Genomic DNA, 16,398 nt, shown 5'->3' with positions numbered 1-16,398 from the left:
CACAAATACGAGTTAAATAAGTCATTTATTTTGCACGCTAGTCGAGAATAGATGATGATTTTCTCAAAAAGGTGTGAAAAAGAGAGCGCGGGGTAAAACGAGCTCAATACACTGATTTCCAGCATTGTGCGGCGAATGGCATTTTTTTTATCTGAACCTGTAGAGATTTTTGCAGTTTGTGTCAAAAATTCATTCGAATCCATCCACTCCGAACAGAGGTATTGATTTTTTTCGCGTTTTATATCTATTTTTTCCCACTGTGCATTAGTATGGGACAAACATCAAATTCTCGCTCCAGTCGACTTTTTTGATTCTATTTAGGTCCCATATGAACGGTGCAAAATTTCAGCGCAATCGGTGAAACTATAATTTAGCGCAAGCAGTTCAAAGTTTTCATAGGATTTACTATGGGAAAAGTTAAATTTTCAGATAAAAAATCCCAGAGGTCGCTCCTTGTCTCCTTAATTCAAATCGATCAACGCTTCTTGTAGAAAAATCATTTATGAAACTTTCCTTCGAAGACCGCAAATCAATTGGATGCTTGTGGAAAAAGTTATTGAATTATTACCGATTGATTAGTGATCCAACGAATGGCTTTTTGTTTTGTTTTATTAGCAGCACTGTAGCTGCTGCCTTGGCTGCTGCTGTTTCTGGCGGTGGTGATGCCTCTTGCCACCCATGCAACAACGGCAGCAGCAGTGCTGCTGATAAAACAAAACAAAAATCCGTTCGTTGGATCACTAATCGGTAATAAATCAATAACTTTTTCCACAAGCATCCAATCGTTTTGCGGTCTTCGAAGGAAAGTTTCATAAATGATTTTTCTACAAGAAGCATTGATCGATTTGAATTAAGGAGATGAGGGGCGACCTCTGGGATTTTTTATCTGAAAGTGTAACTTTTCCCATAGTAAATCCTATGAAAACTTTGAACCGCTTGCGCTAAATTATAGTTTCACCGATTGCGTTGAAATTTTGTACGGTTCATATGGGACCTAAATGGGATCTAAAAAGTCGACTGGAGCGAGGATTTATTTTATCCATACAAGCGTGTCCCATACTACTGTGCATTGGTTCGAATCCAGTGGGCGCCGTTTTTTTTTTCAAACCTTATATTTATTGATTTAATAAATTCATATTTGTCTATTGTTTGAGTATGCTTGAATAATAATTTTCTGCAAAAAAATGACATTTAATTCTTTCTTGAAACACAATTCTACTGAATACTGAACTTACATGACAGACAAAGTTCCGAGTAGCATCTTAAGCAGCTTTCAAGCTGCTTAAGAGATAAGCCTTGCCGAAACTTGCGTGTGAAGTTACAGCAAGGCTCATCGTTAGTCTCTTAAGTAGCCAGAAATTCCCATTCGGAACTTTATCTGACCTGCGTGGAACTTGAAAGTGTCATTTGCCATGGGAACTTTTGATTGCTTGGGTTAGATCTGTAGTATTGGTCTCCGTAAGCAAATTACTTAACTGGTCAATGTTATCAAAGAATTAGCATAAAATATACAGGGGTGTCCATTATTCCCGTACCTTTCCTGTCAGCCCTAAAAAACAGACGGTTTACAATTTATCATTTCTTCACAATAATGACATTCTACCTGCTGTAAATGTTTGAAATACGTAGAAAACAAGTTTAAGCTGTAAGCTAACTGATAACACTAGTTTATATCATTTTTGAACTCGGTAAGCTGATGATCATTTTTGGTGTAGAATCGTGCCCTGAGTTCGAAAACGCGAAGGAAAAAAAATACAGTAGAGCGGCATCTTTTTCGACTTTCCATACAAGGTTGATGAATTGAAATCGATTTTTGTTCTGTTTTAAGGCTAAGTCGCTCTCTTCACAAATCTCATTCTTCGTAATCAATGCTCCGATTTAGCTGATTTTTTTACTGTAAATCGCCTACATATGATATGTCAAACGAACAATGAGAAAGAATTTTTAAATTGTTTTTTTTTTCTTATTGAAAAAAATACATTACTTCATATATTTTTGGAAATTTTGCTAAAGTTTAAGGAGATCGTCCCTAAAACTCGCCAATATCTTGAATTTTATCAATCTTTCGCAAAACCTGCATTCAGATAATTGAATGGTATTATATTCAGCTTATAGTTTATGGAAAACGATTTGAAATTGGATGAACAAAACGCAAGATATTTGAATTTTAGTTAATTTTATATTTTAAAAAGTTGTAAAAGTCAATATTGATCTAAAACTCAAAAACTGTTCTACTTATTTTTTTTAAAGCACGGTTTCGAAATAAGCGCTAAATTGTGCTTCATGAATTTTGGACGTTCACGACTTTTGTTTTATTTTGTAAACTAGTGTAATATGTTAGGTTTTTCTCTGTTATACAGTCCTAATGTACTCATTTGCTTAGGGTGTCCATTATGCCCCTAATCCCCGTACAGCCAAACTTTGCACGGACATTGGATTTTTTATTTTGTACAGGTTTGGACATAACTCACAAAATCACACACCCACCCTAAGTAGTCAAGCCAAACATCAGCACCTGACCGATCGTTCAAATACGCAAGCGTACACGCGTATGCTCGAACGCCTATCACCAATACGCGTCGGCGAAACACGTGCTGCTTATTGATGCTGTTCCCAAACTACCAACACTGTCTGGCATACCAAGACCTCCGAAATGCGAATGGCCATAAAAAAACGGCAACAAGACGTACAAACACCCAAAACGCTTCAAACGTACACATTTAGCTACGTTCTGCTTCATACACATTTCGGTACCACAGCACGAATGGAAGCAATCAAAACGCACAGGGCAAACTTTGTTTCAGTTGGATAGGTGTTCGTTTATTTCACAACATTTGGCCATTCACTTGCCGGCAATTGGTAGGTAATCAGTTTGTTGCTATCGCTATCTTTTCTGCCCGTCCAATCAGCGAGATAAACGGGAACAATTCGCTTATCAATCACTAGCGCCAGTAGTCTTAGCGTAGAGCACAGTTAAATAGTTCGGCTGCTGGCATCTTCCAAGATCTTCTCATTAGCTCTTCAGTTGGCTGGGCCCGCCCGTGTAGTAGAATTTGACTGGCTTCCGAATAATGGATATGGACACGATAGCGACCAAATATCCGTACATTACCAAGGAGTACCTGGAGGATGTTCTGCGCAAAGATCAATGCGAAAGTTCTATCCGAGTTCAGGACTTCAGCGTGGTACCGGCGCTGGGCAAAGGAGAAAACTACTCCAGCGATATTTTACGGGTTAAGGTGAATTATGTTACTGGAAGTAATAATCATCGGTAAGTTTTTCATAACTTCTATGAAAATTTGAAAATGTATAACTATAAACTATAAATATATAGTTATATAAATAAACTATAACTATAAACTATAGTATAAAATATACAACTATAAACTATGAAATAGATCATTAAATAGACAATCTCTAATTACAAACAAATTGCAAAAAAATATTAAAAATAATCAAAATTCCTGCTTTCAGAACCCAGACCTACATCATCAAATCCTCACTGGTCAGTGAAGGAATGGCCGATATGTTGGAAGAGTACGATGTCTTTCACCGAGAAATTGCCGTCTACGAAAACGTGATGCCCCGAGTCGAGCAAATGCTAGCCTCCATTGGCTACACGAAAAAACTAGCTCCCACGTATGAACGACGAACACGCACCTCTTCTATTGAGGCTGTCAATCAAAACGTAACCAATCCAGCATTGATATTTTTCTTCCAGAGCTCACGTTATCAGTTCCAGCCATCCGAAGCATTTCGTGTTTGAGGACCTGGCACTGCAAGGGTTCAAATCGGCCGATCGGAAGCAAGGGCTCAGCTATCGGCAGCTGGAGATGGTGATAGAGAAGATCGCAAAATTCCACGCAGCGACGGCAGTTATGTTCCATCAGGTAAAGAAATCAGGTGTAATGAGGCCAATTAAACTTCCAGGCCGAGTTTTATGCGATAATTTGTGATACTGTTGTAACCAGCTACCTTGAGGTTTTTGAGCTGGTAGAAGTCATCCTTAACTTTCTTGGTACTCCATACTTACGTTCCCTGCAACGTTCAGGTGTTCGTAAAAGTCCGGCCTCCATGTTTCAGTTACTTTATGTTTATCTGTCAAGATACTTTCATCCTTATATGTCCATTTGTCAACTCGTGACATAAAGCTTATGCCAGATACGTCAAACTTCTAGTAGAATTTCTCAAGGAATTTCTTGGAAAAGTTTGAAGAGTAGCTTTAAATTTTACTTGTTATTTGCACTGGGAGGTTCACATTATTTGGATGGAGCGCGTTGTATGCAGTTGAGCTTGGCAAGGAATAATACATTACTTATGCGTTCAACACACAATATCTTAATAAGCATGATCATTTCATCCACATTTCGCATTGCAGGACGAGGAAACCATGAAAGACCACAACTACCGGAACATCAACGAAGAGGTGCAGCATTTCTACCCCCTGTTCCAGAACAGCATGGTTGCCTGTGCGGAGCAGGCCCAGAAATGGCCCAGCACTGCCAAAAAGATCGCCAACAAGCTGTTCGATCTGGAGAAAACCGTTATCCCAAAGGGCTGCCAAGTCTATACCCGAGACAACTCGACGTTCAACGTTCTGAACCATGGCGATCTATGGGTTAACAATGTGATGTACAAGTTCGACGGCCGTGGTGATCCGATCGACAGCATTCTAGTGGATTACGCAGTTGGATTCTTTGGATCGCCGGCGATCGATCTGAGCTATTTGCTGTTTACTTCGTCTTCGGACGATGTCACTACGGAGCAGTTCGATCTGCTGATACAGTATTATCATTCGGAGTTGGTGGACTGTTTGGCGAAGCTGAACTACAGCAAACCGATGCCAACGCTGCTAGATATCCAGGTGGAAATGCTTCGCAAGGGATTTGTTGGCATTATGTTCGTTACCTTTTTGATCCCATTGCGATTGATCGAGGATACGGCCAATGCCGATTTAGGAAATCTGTTGGGTTCATCTTCGGAGGCCTTGGAGTTTCGTCGCAATATGTTCAGCCACCCAAAGTATCAAGATCGGATGGAATACTTACTAAAGTATTTCGATCGAAAGGGTTACCTGGACTGAAGAGGATGGAACGCACAATAAACTGTGATCTTTGACGAATATATTATTTCTAAACTTTATTATGAAGCGAGTCCAACTAAACTTCCTTTTCCATCCCGAGCAGAAGGGAATAACAACAGCATAAAGTTCTGTGTTATTTGGGCCAAATAACTGAATAATAGAATCGATTATTTTTGAGTTATTAATATAACATATTATGTTATAAACTTGTTACATTTTAATAACTTAATTTGTTGGTTTCAATAACAACTTAATAACAGTGAATTTGGAAAATATTTCAATAGCAAATTTTGATATTAATATGTTATAAGTTATTATACTTATAAAATTATTCACTTTGTCACACAAATTCGTCAATAACATGAGTTTTATCACTCTGACATAAGAATATTTTCAAATGATCGACAAATACTATATTTAGTTTTTAATTCATTCTATGACGTAAGATAATTGAACTTTAGTAATTCCTATTTATTTTTTTTTTTTCAAATAATAAGAGCTTCGACTTCCAGCTGTTATTTATAAACTGTTCTATTTTAATTGTTTTCGGAGCACGGTTTCGAAATCAACACGTAATTATGCTTGAAAATGTTTGGCCGTCGATAGCAATTTGTGACTTTTGTTTTGTCAACAGTTTTGCATAAAATTTTGGAATATTGGAAATATTTCACAGATTATTACAATTTATCTGGAGACTTCGTTTTCATTGCTCCGATTTTCCCCTGGATTTATGAATTACGTTGAAAATTCTTCCTGGATTCCACGAGGATTTTTCCTTAAATTCTTGTTTATCAAGAGACTTTCCTGTGGATTTTTTCAGGAATTTTTCCTATAATTCTTCAGAAATTTGTAGACAGATTTCGTCATAATCTTTTCCATAAATAACCCTATAAAATTTCCAGAAATTAATCCGAGAGTTCACGAATTTTCAAAGACTCCTCTAGAAATTCCTCCAGATTTCTGCATGGAATCCCTTCAATGATTTCTTTAGAATTTCCTTTGATCATTTGTCCTGAAGTTCATCTTAAGATTTCTCTGAAAATTTCTTTGAGAATTTCACCAGGAGTTTTTCCGAAGAATTCTCCAGGAGTTTTTCAAAAGTTTCTGCCAAGAATTACTTAGAAGAATTACTTTAGGAATTTCAAAGAAGATTGCACCAGGACTTCTTTTGAAGACTTCTCCAGGGATTTATCGAAGGGTTCCTCCAGAACTTCCAAGTGTTTGTCCGAATATAATGTAATGAATATTTCAGAGGATTCGTTCAGAAATTTCCTTCTCAACTGGATACAAAAATGGAATAAAACATACACACTAAACGTCTTCAGCAATATTTTGCTGAATTTTGCCGAGCTGAAGGGTTCAGCAAAATTTTTTGCTGAACTTTCAGCAAAGTTTGCTGAATTTCAGCAAAACGTTACTGGTGATCAGCAGAGTTTACTGAACAAATCAGCAAAATTTTGCTGAATTTCAGCAAAATTTTTGCTGAAGCCTACAGCTCGGCAAAATTCAGCTAAATTTTGCTGAAACCCTCAATCGATTTTTGGTGTGTAGGAATAGGTTATAATTGTCAAATTGTTGCTTCCATTTCAAAACTTGTTACTGTTGTGCTATTGTTAATAAGTTGATCAAAAATACAACATAAACAGTACTTGTACTTCAACAAAATATGTATTAGAAATGTAATTTAGTGAATGTATATAAAAAGCTTGATTATAACAAAATGAGATTGTCCAACAAAAATGGTTATGGAAAAGCTATGCCTTGATAATTTATTAATAACAAAACAAGATATAAAAATAGGATATGTGATTCCGTAGTTATTAACTTGATATTCTCCTCTGCTCGGGATCCCTCAGCAGTCTGAAGAACGTAGCTAAGCCATAACAGTGGTCTAGGACTGTACCACCTACGAATTTGAACGACTCGCTTAATGCTAATGCTTAATCACATGATACTTGATGAGACACAACCCGTACCGGTGATTCTACACCGAATAAAGCACTCGCATCCACTGGTCTCGGTCCTAGGCCAATCGCTTCCAGTCGTCCTTCTCAGCTGCAACAAGCCAACGTGTTCGCGGCCGTCATCGAAGCTGGTGGTCTCACCCTGGGTCTCTGTTGGATATAGTTTAAGCTTCGTTCCTCCGGTGTACGATTTACGTGCCCAGCCCAACGCAGCCTGCTATGTTTTATTCGCTATTCATCTCTATATACAGTCAACTTTCGTTCATTGCACTAAGCGCTTAGCCCAGTTAGTGAAAGACTTTCACTAGGTGGGCTGAGCTCTCAGCTGTCAAATAATCTCTAATAATAGTGATTCAGGGCTACCAATCTAGACAAATCGTACATATATACATTTGTTTGTTCAACATCACATTTAAGACAAGACATAATCAACAATAGTACGCCACAATACTCGGTTTGTGGCTGCCGCTCTCCATCCTCGGTCGCGCCCAATGCTCGTCCACCTGGTCCGCCCATCGTGCTCTCTGCGCTCCATATCTTCTTGTGCCAATCAGATCAGTTGCAAACACCAGGGTTGCAGGGTTGTTGTCCGGCATTCTTGCAACATGCCCTGCCCACCGTATCCTTCCAGTTTTGGCCACCTTCTGGATGCTGGGTTCGCCGTAAAGTTCAGCGAGCTCGTGGTTCATCCTTCTCCGCCACACAGCGTTCTCCTGCACACCGTCCTTAGCACGCGTCGCTCGAAAACTCCGAATGCTTGCAGGTCCTCCTCGAGCATGATCCATGTCTCGTGTCCGTAGAGGACCATCGGTCTTATTAGCGTTTTGTACATGGTGCATTGGTGAATCTTTTTCGACTGCAGTTCCTTCTGGGGCCCGTAGTAGGCTCGACTTCCGCTGATGATGCGCCTCCGAATTTCACGGCTCACGTTGTTGATTAGAATAACTAGCCACAGAAGTCCAATGTCGCGGCTGTTCGTGTGACTAACATCTAGTTTGCCACGTCCTTACAGCGTCATTAGCGGTGCTAGAAGTGTCAAATAAATTTTGTTTACCAAAACAAAATATCCTCTACAAGATGAATACTTAAAAACGATTATTTATTACAATTAGAGTTATCAATTTAATTAAATAGGAAAAGTGACAACAGCGCCATTGGAGTTCTAGTGTATTTCTATTCGTTGTTGTCAGCCGTCAGTAAGGATCCGAGGTAGAGACGAATTCCTCCACCACCTGGCAAGAGGACAGATTGGTGAAGTACTAGATTTGTAGTAATGAGCTGAATTTTTGTATGGTGAGAAGGCCTAATTTGATGCTGTTTGAGCAAAAATTTGGGTAACAGTGTTGTTGTTTTCTCCATTTCTTGCAACATAAACAACATAGTTATCCAAAGTTTTGCTCAAACAGTACCAAAATTAGGCAAGGAATCATAATACCCACGCTTTTTGCACCATTTCATGGCAGAAACGGAGAATTGACCTTCTCACTATACAAAAATTCAGCTCATTACTACAAATCTTGTACTACATCGAACGTGCCCCAGTATCCCCGTCTATACATTACTACCCAGACGGATCCGGTCGTGTTCGGTTCCGCCTACCAGCATGTACTTTGTTTTTAAGGCATTCACCACCAGTCCAACCTTTGCTGCTTCGCATTTCAGGCGGGTGTACAGTTCTGCCACCGTTCCAAATGTTCTGGCGATAATGTCCGAATGTCCATGTCGTCCGCAAAGCACTTAAATTGACCGGATTTGTGAAAATCGTACTTCGGCTCGCCGCATCACACCTTCCAGAGCAATGTTGAATGGGGCAGCAGGGACGAAAGTCCTGCCCCCCCGCTTCTAGTGGAAACTAATGCCGTTTTTCTTTTTGATCCAGTTCCAACCTGGGTTGGAACTGGATGAGATCACAGTTTCAACCCCAACCCGACTTCGGTTTCGCTTGTACTAAAGTTTATTTGAGTTTGTTTGACGTTTGTTTGTTTACACATTTTCCGCCAATCCAGTTCCAACCCAGGTTCAAAAAGAAAAACGGCATAAGTGAGAAACCAAAGACAGATCAACCTCTGAGGAAGGCCAACCCAGACAAAGTATTTTTCTAGGTGTAGTTCAGGGCATGCGTTTTCAAGCGACTCACAGATATCGGAACGAACTTACATTATTTTAATACAGCCATCAGCTCCATTGTATCCAACAGTAGTCTGTATCCGCCATTTGTCTCCGGCTCAGAAACGTATTTGAGGAACACCAGTAAATGGTCCCGACAGAACCAGCGATTGAATTACACTTCAACTGATAGGCTGTATTCGACCGTAGATTATCAAATAATTAAATGTATTAGCAGGATAAAAATCTTCACAAGCACTTAATTTTTGGTTAAATATTTCAATAATTTGATTGTTCACTTATTCACTACAATAATTCCTTCAACCCATAATAAAATATGTTATTTTGGACTAATAACTGTATAATGGAATCAGTATTTTTTATGTTATCAGCATAGCATGTTATGTTATATACTTGTCTGTCATAAGCGGCAAAATAACAAATATTATAACAAAAAAATGTTCCTGGAAGACCAATTACAACTTAATAACAGGAAATTTGTGAAATTGTTACTGTTATGTTATTCTTCATCACATATTTGTACATTCTGTCAACCCCTTCGCAAGAACCGGGTTGTAGAGGTCTCCGACAAGGAGAAGTGAGGAGATAGGCGCTGGGAGCTCAAGTGTGGGTGCTCCAGTCCACTTCCCGGCAAGCCAGCCAGTGGAGGTTATGGACGGAGCGTGGTTGCTGAGGGCTGTCAACCAAGATAACAAAGGACGATCCGCAATAGAGGTGGTTGACCAGCAGCTTGGCAAAATCATCGACTTTGCGTCCACTAAGTCGAATATAAGCAAGGACCTGAAAACGGCTTTGCTTCGACTTAGGGTGTCGATCGACGAGACCAAGCAGGAGCACGCGGATCTTGCGTTGCTGACTGCTGCAGCAGCGGAGCCTGCAAATGAGAAAGTGCCGAAGTTTACCCGGAGGCCTTCTCCTTCGCAGGAAATCCGAAACAGGTGGAAACGACTGCTCGCGACAAACGGGGCAAGCAATCACAGGATCGGTGCCCGCAAAGCCAGGCGAATCATTACCCCGAAAGTCGGTAATAATGCCGGAATATCGGACCCCAGCCAGGGTTCCTGGAAAGCTGGGAAGGGTGGGCCTGAAAAGGCTGGCACGTCCCGGAACGATGGGAACAAGGAATGGCGACCGCTGGTGGGCCCTCAGAAGCCACAGAGCAGGGCGATCCAAGGGGAGGACCCTCCTTGGACGAAGGTAGAGCGGAAGAAGAAGAAGAAGAAGAAGAAGAAGAAGAAGAAGAAGAAGAAGAAGAAGAAGAAGAAGAAGAAGAAGAAGAAGAAGAAGACGAGTCCGCAGGTAGTAGTACAGGACGCCAAGCCAGGGCGTAGGAGGACAAGTGCCAAGCGTGAGAAAGGCGACGCGATCGTCATCAAGACGGAACAGTCCAAGTACCCGGACGTCTTGAAGACGATGCGAAGCGACGCCAACCTTGAGGGTCTTGGTGCCGACGTACGCAGTATTAGACGTACTCGTACGGGCGAGATGACCCTGGAGCTGAAGCGCCAGAAGGAACACAAGGGCTGGCAGAAGAGGTCCTTGGTGAGGGTGTGCAGGTGAGGGCACTTACACATGAGGCGACTCTGAAGGTCAAGGACATTGATGAGATCACCGAAGAGGAAGAGCTCGTCACGGCACTGCGGCAACAGTACGATGTGCAGGTGGCCGCCGCAGCCATTACGCTACGGAAAGGGCCAGCAGGGACACCGATAGTTTTGGTTCAGCTACCTGTGGCGGACGTCAAAAAGTCCGTTAAAGTAGGGAGCATAAAGGTGGGTTGGTGTGTATGTCACCTGACATTCCACGAGCCACCAGAGGTTTGCTTCAGATCTGGAACCAGGACACAAGTCGTGGAATTACAAAGGCCCCGACAGGCGCAAACTGTGCAGGCGTTGCGGCGCTGAAGGTCATAAGGCTCTAAGCTGCGCGAGTCCACCCATCTGCATGTTCTGTACCAGGAAATCCTCGAAAAACAGACATAAGATGGATTTCGATGGATATCGCCATCATAGTGGACCCATACCGAGTACCTGCCGGTAACGGCAACTGGGTCGCGGATGGGTCCAGAAAAATGGCGGCGATATGTACGACGGGTAAATACCCCGTCCAGGAGTTGGTGTCTACTACCTATGAGGGCTTCATGGTCGCCAAAGTAAACGGGGCCTTCTTCTGTAGCTGTTATGCGCCTCCACGGTGGCCGATCGAGCGGTTCACGCAAATGCTGGAACGCTTGACGACCGTGCTAACAGGGCGAAGGCCGGTAGTAATAGCGGGTGACTTTAATGCCAGGGCCGTAGAATGGAGAAGCCATTTCACGAACCAGCGAGGTTAGATCCTGCTAGAAACACTGGCCATCTTAGATGTCGACTTGGCTAATGTCGCTACCAAGCGTACCTATATTCGAAACGGAGCGGAGTCAATTATTGACGTGACCTTTTGTAGTCCTGGCTTAACAAGTAGTTCGAACTGGAGAGTAGATGATGGCTACACTCACAGCGACCACCTGGCGGTTCGCTACAGTATCGACTACAACAACAGCAGACAGCGGATAGAAGAAGAGACGGCTAGGCCAAGGCCAAGCCCTCGCAGGTGGAAGACATCATACTTCGACGAAGGAGGCACTCCGCCGTGAGCGAAACTTACTCGGTTTAAACGGCGACGAGCTGGTAGCGGTGCTCTCACGTGCGTGTGATGCGACCATGCCTAGGCGAGTCCACCCTAGAAATGGGAGGCCACCGGCTTGCAGGTGGACCGACGCGATTGCGGACCTGCGCCGCGCCTGCCTACGGGCTAGGCGGCGGATGCAGCGAGCACGATCAGAGTAAGAGCGAAACAAACGGCGGGTGGTGTTCGCCGCTGCAAAAGCCACTCTTAAGACCGAGATAAGAGCAAGAAAAAAGGCCTGATTTGAGGGTCTCTGTCAGAGTGCCAATGCGAAACCGTGGGGTGACGCCTACAGGATCGTTATGGCGAAGACGAGAGGTGTGATGGATCCTACAGAGCAATCTCCAGAGATGTTGGAGGGGATCATCGGAGGACTTTTTCCGCGTCATGATCCTAGTCCTTGGCCTCCTTTCGTAAGACAGCCGGGGATTGGGTCTGCCGTTGAGGAGAGGGTCACCGATGTGGAACTTGCGGGGATTCCAAAGTCCCTTAGCGTAGCTAAGGCCCCAGGTCTAGACGGTTCCAAACCTGGTCTAAAAGGTAGCCAATGCAGAGGCTCCCGAGATGTTCAAGTCTGCTATGCAGAAATGCCCGAACGACCAATATGCTTGATCGACCCGACGGGGAAGGTGCTCGTAAAGATCATCCTCAATAGAATGTTGAGATACACTGAGCGTGTAAATGGTTTCTTGAGTAGCCAGTTCAGCTTCCGGAAGGGGAGGTCGACCGTAGACGCTATCCTGTCTGTTACAAAGACCGAGATAGCGTTCCAGTGTAAGAGGAGTGGGATTCAATACTGTGCAGTAGTGATAAAATGGAACGCGTTTAATGGCGCCAGTATGGCGGCTATTGCCGATGCACTCCTGCGACTGGGGCCATGTTCCAGTTGCTTCCAGAATCGAGTACTAGTTTACGACACAGAGGTGGGTCGGAAGTGCTTTCACATAACCCTGGTTCGGTGTTATGGAATGTCATGTACGACGAGGTGTTGAGGTTAGAGTTCCCGGTTGGGGTGGAGATCGACGGCTTCGCTGACGACATTACGCTCGAAGTCTACGGTGAATCGATCGAAGAAGTCTAGTTGACTACTGCCCACTCGATCAAAGTTATGGAGGCTTTGAAAACTGGAGTTGACTCATCACAAAACTGAGATGGTGGTTATGAACAACCGAATGTCGGAGCAGTAAGCGGGGATCAGTATAGGCAATTGCACTATCACAAGTTCCTACCTCATGCTTCCACGGGTCAATCGATTACAAAGACCGACAGCTAAGAGTTGTGTTCTTAGCTGATAGTGCTTCTGACTTCAGCTAGATTGAGGAGGTACAGCTCGAGCTTCTGTTCACCAAGAAAGTGCGACTCCACGTCTGTTTTGTTTTGTCATCCAGCGGCTGAGTAAGAAATGCTACATCATACTCGGCTAAATTCAAGGTGCAAGCCAAGCCCCATCGGCGTGGGCGTCCCAGTGTCCCCTCCGGCGACACAGGAGTGTTGACGTAGGCCCAAAAAGCCACCCCTAAAAATCCCCACTTCTAATAACATAGAAGAAAACACGAATCGATACAATCGGCAAAGACCCACACGACGAAAAAAGGATTACGATTGGAAACTTAGAACATGGAATTGCAAGTTATTTGGTTCCGCGGGATGTGATTGGATAATCTACGACGAATAAATACTTCCTTGCAACTTCGACTTCGTGGCGCTGCAGGAACTGGACTAGACAGAAAGTTTGTACAGAATTGGGACGCTCAACGACCTTGAAGTTTGTATGGGAAAACTTGGCAAAATCAAATCTTCAAATATATGCAGAAATCGTAAGATCTTGAACTTTATCTTAATGAAACTTAACTTGTTAGTTGAAAATTTGTACAGATAAATTGTGTTTAAATCTCTAAATAGACCGCTCAAAACATCGGAGCAGGGTCCACCAAAATGTTAACTAAACATCTTCTTTCGACAGACTTGCCGAAGTGTTCGCTTCATGAATTGAACAGTCCTAAGCGTCTCCCATTGCACTGGTCAACAGCTGAAACCTATGTACGTCTAATTACACAGTCGATGAAATTTACCTTATCATCATTTTCATGCCTTGTCATCCAGACAAAAAATAAGAAATTCTGAACACAGATAATTTCGAACCTAATATGGTGTGGACGTGTGGCGGTCGATGGTACAATACGCAGTGAGATAAACATTAAGTCCGCCAAAGCACTTGCAATGGGTGGTGCTATCTGCTCTGCGTGTATTTAATGTTAGATGATACAAATAACTAGTAGGTACCTAAGCGCCTCGTTTGCGAATCATTCTCAATTGATAAGATTCTCATGGGTGCCATCCCGAGCAAAATATGTTCAGAATCTAATTCGAACATCCTTTATTTACTACAAAAGTCACCCTATAGATTGCATGCAATGCTGAAACAAACCTATAGGTACATACTCGTTACCCGGCATTCCAGAATCTGATTGTATAATCAATCGTTCGAATATCAGTACATTACCGTGAGTGGTGAAATCGCGCCCCAGCGGAATCAATTGACTCAACTGCGGAGTGCGAAATATCAGCAGCATCATGCCCGTCCCGCTAGCACCCTATGATTTAGTCAAACAGCAGCGTTCGTGTAACATAGACGTGTACGGGACACGCGAGTGGTCAGTTTGACATTTTTTTTCTAGTTCCTCGGCTCGAACTTGGTATTCGCAATTACTCTCGGCACCAACTAACTAACCCATCATCAATCATGGCGTTCAACAAAGATGAAATGCACGCACCCAAGTGGATGGATAGTGCGTTTTTCGAAAAAGTGCTCAAACAATCGGAAAACGATCCGGGTCTGGTGGTGAGCGAGTCGAAGATAATCCCGGGAACCAAACCGGGAGATCACTTTGCGAGTATCATTTTCCGCGTCACTGTCGCGTACACCAGCCGGGGACAGGACCACGAGGTGTCGCTGATCATCAAGACCATCCCGGAGCAGGAGGGTCTCAAGCGGGACCTGCTCAAGGATGGGGAGATCTTCGAAACGGAAACCATCATGTACCAGACGGTGATCCCGGAGATGATCCAGCTGCTGCGATCAGTTGGAGATAATACGGAGTTGGGACCGAGGTAAGAAAGGGTAGAGGGAGAATAGTCAAGGTTATGCTGACGTGTGTGACGCGGCAGATGACAAAAGTAATTGCTATTAGCGTGTTTTTTACGCGTGCCGCCAAAGCGGAGGCTGTATGCGTAGCGTTTTAATATTTAGGAAACTTAATAGTACATTTCCAGTCTGATGATCATCCTTAGTTGAAGGTATAATTAAGGTTTCTTCGTATTATTCTTCTTGGCCCTACGTGCCCATTGGAACTGGGCCTATCTCTCTTTAACTTAGTGTTCTTTGAGCCCTATTACACTTATTTATGAAAGGGCTTTTTATCTGCCATTTTTTTACGACTTTGTATATTGTGTGGAAAGTACAATAATGCATGATTATGAACATATGCCCATGATGTCGTGAAAATTTTACGACTGGAACGGAAATCATCCTTTGTGAACTTCGCAGAACAATGAACTGTGTAAAAGTGCATACTTTTGAGTCATAAGCGTTTTTTTCTAAATCGTTAAGAAAAAGAAAAAAGCACTTAAGAATGTTCTGCCCATAACCGCACAACAGTAATATTCGAAAAAAATAGGCATTGGAGAAAACTTTAGAAAGTATAGAAATGAATCGAAATTTAAAAAATTTCCCATAAATTTGTCGTCAGTCGTATAGCAATAACATTTTCAACAGCACTTCCTTTTTTGTCTTTATTAACGTGGCTTTTCGCCCTAGGTGAGTTCGCCACGAAAAACAACACTTCCTGTATGCTGGGGGAATTGTCAAAAAAATAAAACAGACCTCAGTATGATTGATGTCACGCTTCAAAGCCAGTCTATTTTCCTAGTGTGACTGTTATGCGGTCACATTGCATTGTTCAATGAGACAAAAGTACTTGGTATTTTTTCATTTATTCTTGAACAAACTTGATTTTTTTTATTCAAGTGGTCGAAAGCCGATACTAACTCAATACAGTGGTAGACATTCGTTTAGCCGAGGCATATTTTTTTCTATTTTTTTCGCAACTGTAATAATTATATGTTCCTTTTTAAGTTTTGGAGGATCTTCTAGGTAATTTGCATTAGGCAATGGGATGAAACTATATATTATTTATTTTATGGCCATAAAATACAAGAAAAATAGAAAATTTGCCTAGACATTCGTTTAGCCAAATTGTACATTTTTTAGAATTCCATAATAAAAACTATCAAATTTCGAATAATATCCAACACAATCATTTTGTATGGTGACCTGCATTATTGCAAATCATAAATTTGATCGTTTTCAGAAGTATTGCCATATTAATTTTACATGCATCTCATATAAGTAAGTTATAATATTGAAAATGTTTTTCGTAGATGTTTTCATCGGAAGTGTTTTAAAAGATTCCAATAAAAGTATCACGACGAACGCAGGCCGAAAATCTACGAAAAACAAAGTGCCTAACAGAAAAAAATGCCGCAAACCATCAAAAAATC

The 16,398-nt window shown here is 42.1% G+C and overlaps 2 protein-coding genes and 1 long non-coding RNA gene across 3 annotated transcripts in view; all 3 read left to right on the top strand.

The window, feature by feature from the left end:
- Positions 1 to 16,398, top strand: part of LOC134291400 (uncharacterized) — a 286,882-nt gene that overhangs the window by 30,268 nt on the left and 240,216 nt on the right. The gene's annotated exons all lie outside the window — the stretch shown is intronic.
- On the top strand, positions 2,838 to 5,124 carry LOC109422709 (uncharacterized). Its single transcript, XM_029872032.2, has 4 exons — positions 2,838 to 3,271; positions 3,475 to 3,639; positions 3,722 to 3,890; positions 4,379 to 5,124. Exons 1-4 carry the CDS (start codon positions 3,072 to 3,074, stop codon positions 5,081 to 5,083), a joined length of 1,239 nt encoding a protein of 412 aa, XP_029727892.1. The 5' UTR covers positions 2,838 to 3,071; the 3' UTR covers positions 5,084 to 5,124.
- LOC109422710 (uncharacterized) overlaps positions 14,431 to 16,398 on the top strand; it is a 43,543-nt gene continuing 41,575 nt past the window's right edge. The window contains exon 1 of the mRNA XM_029872034.2: positions 14,431 to 14,949. Within this exon, the coding sequence (XP_029727894.2) occupies positions 14,582 to 14,949 (368 nt within the window). The 5' untranslated portion in view covers positions 14,431 to 14,581. The remainder of the gene's footprint in view (positions 14,950 to 16,398) is intronic.

Source organism: Aedes albopictus, chromosome 3 (genome assembly GCF_035046485.1).
Source record: "Aedes albopictus strain Foshan chromosome 3, AalbF5, whole genome shotgun sequence".
In the NCBI taxonomy this organism is placed as follows: Eukaryota; Metazoa; Arthropoda; class Insecta; order Diptera; family Culicidae; genus Aedes; species Aedes albopictus.
The sequence above is the reverse complement of the archived record's forward strand: the minus strand, read 5'-3'. Positions and strand labels throughout refer to the sequence as shown.

Bases quoted from the DNA above. Each gene is read 5' to 3' on its own strand.
- LOC109422709 (XM_029872032.2), top strand. From the start codon at position 3,072: ATGGATATGGACACGATAGCGACCAAATATCCGTACATTACCAAGGAG. The intron at 3,640-3,721 runs GTATGAACGACG...TTTTTCTTCCAG, and splicing joins ACGAAAAAACTAGCTCCCAC to AGCTCACGTTATCAGTTCCA. The intron at 3,891-4,378 runs GTAAAGAAATCA...TTCGCATTGCAG, and splicing joins CGGCAGTTATGTTCCATCAG to GACGAGGAAACCATGAAAGA.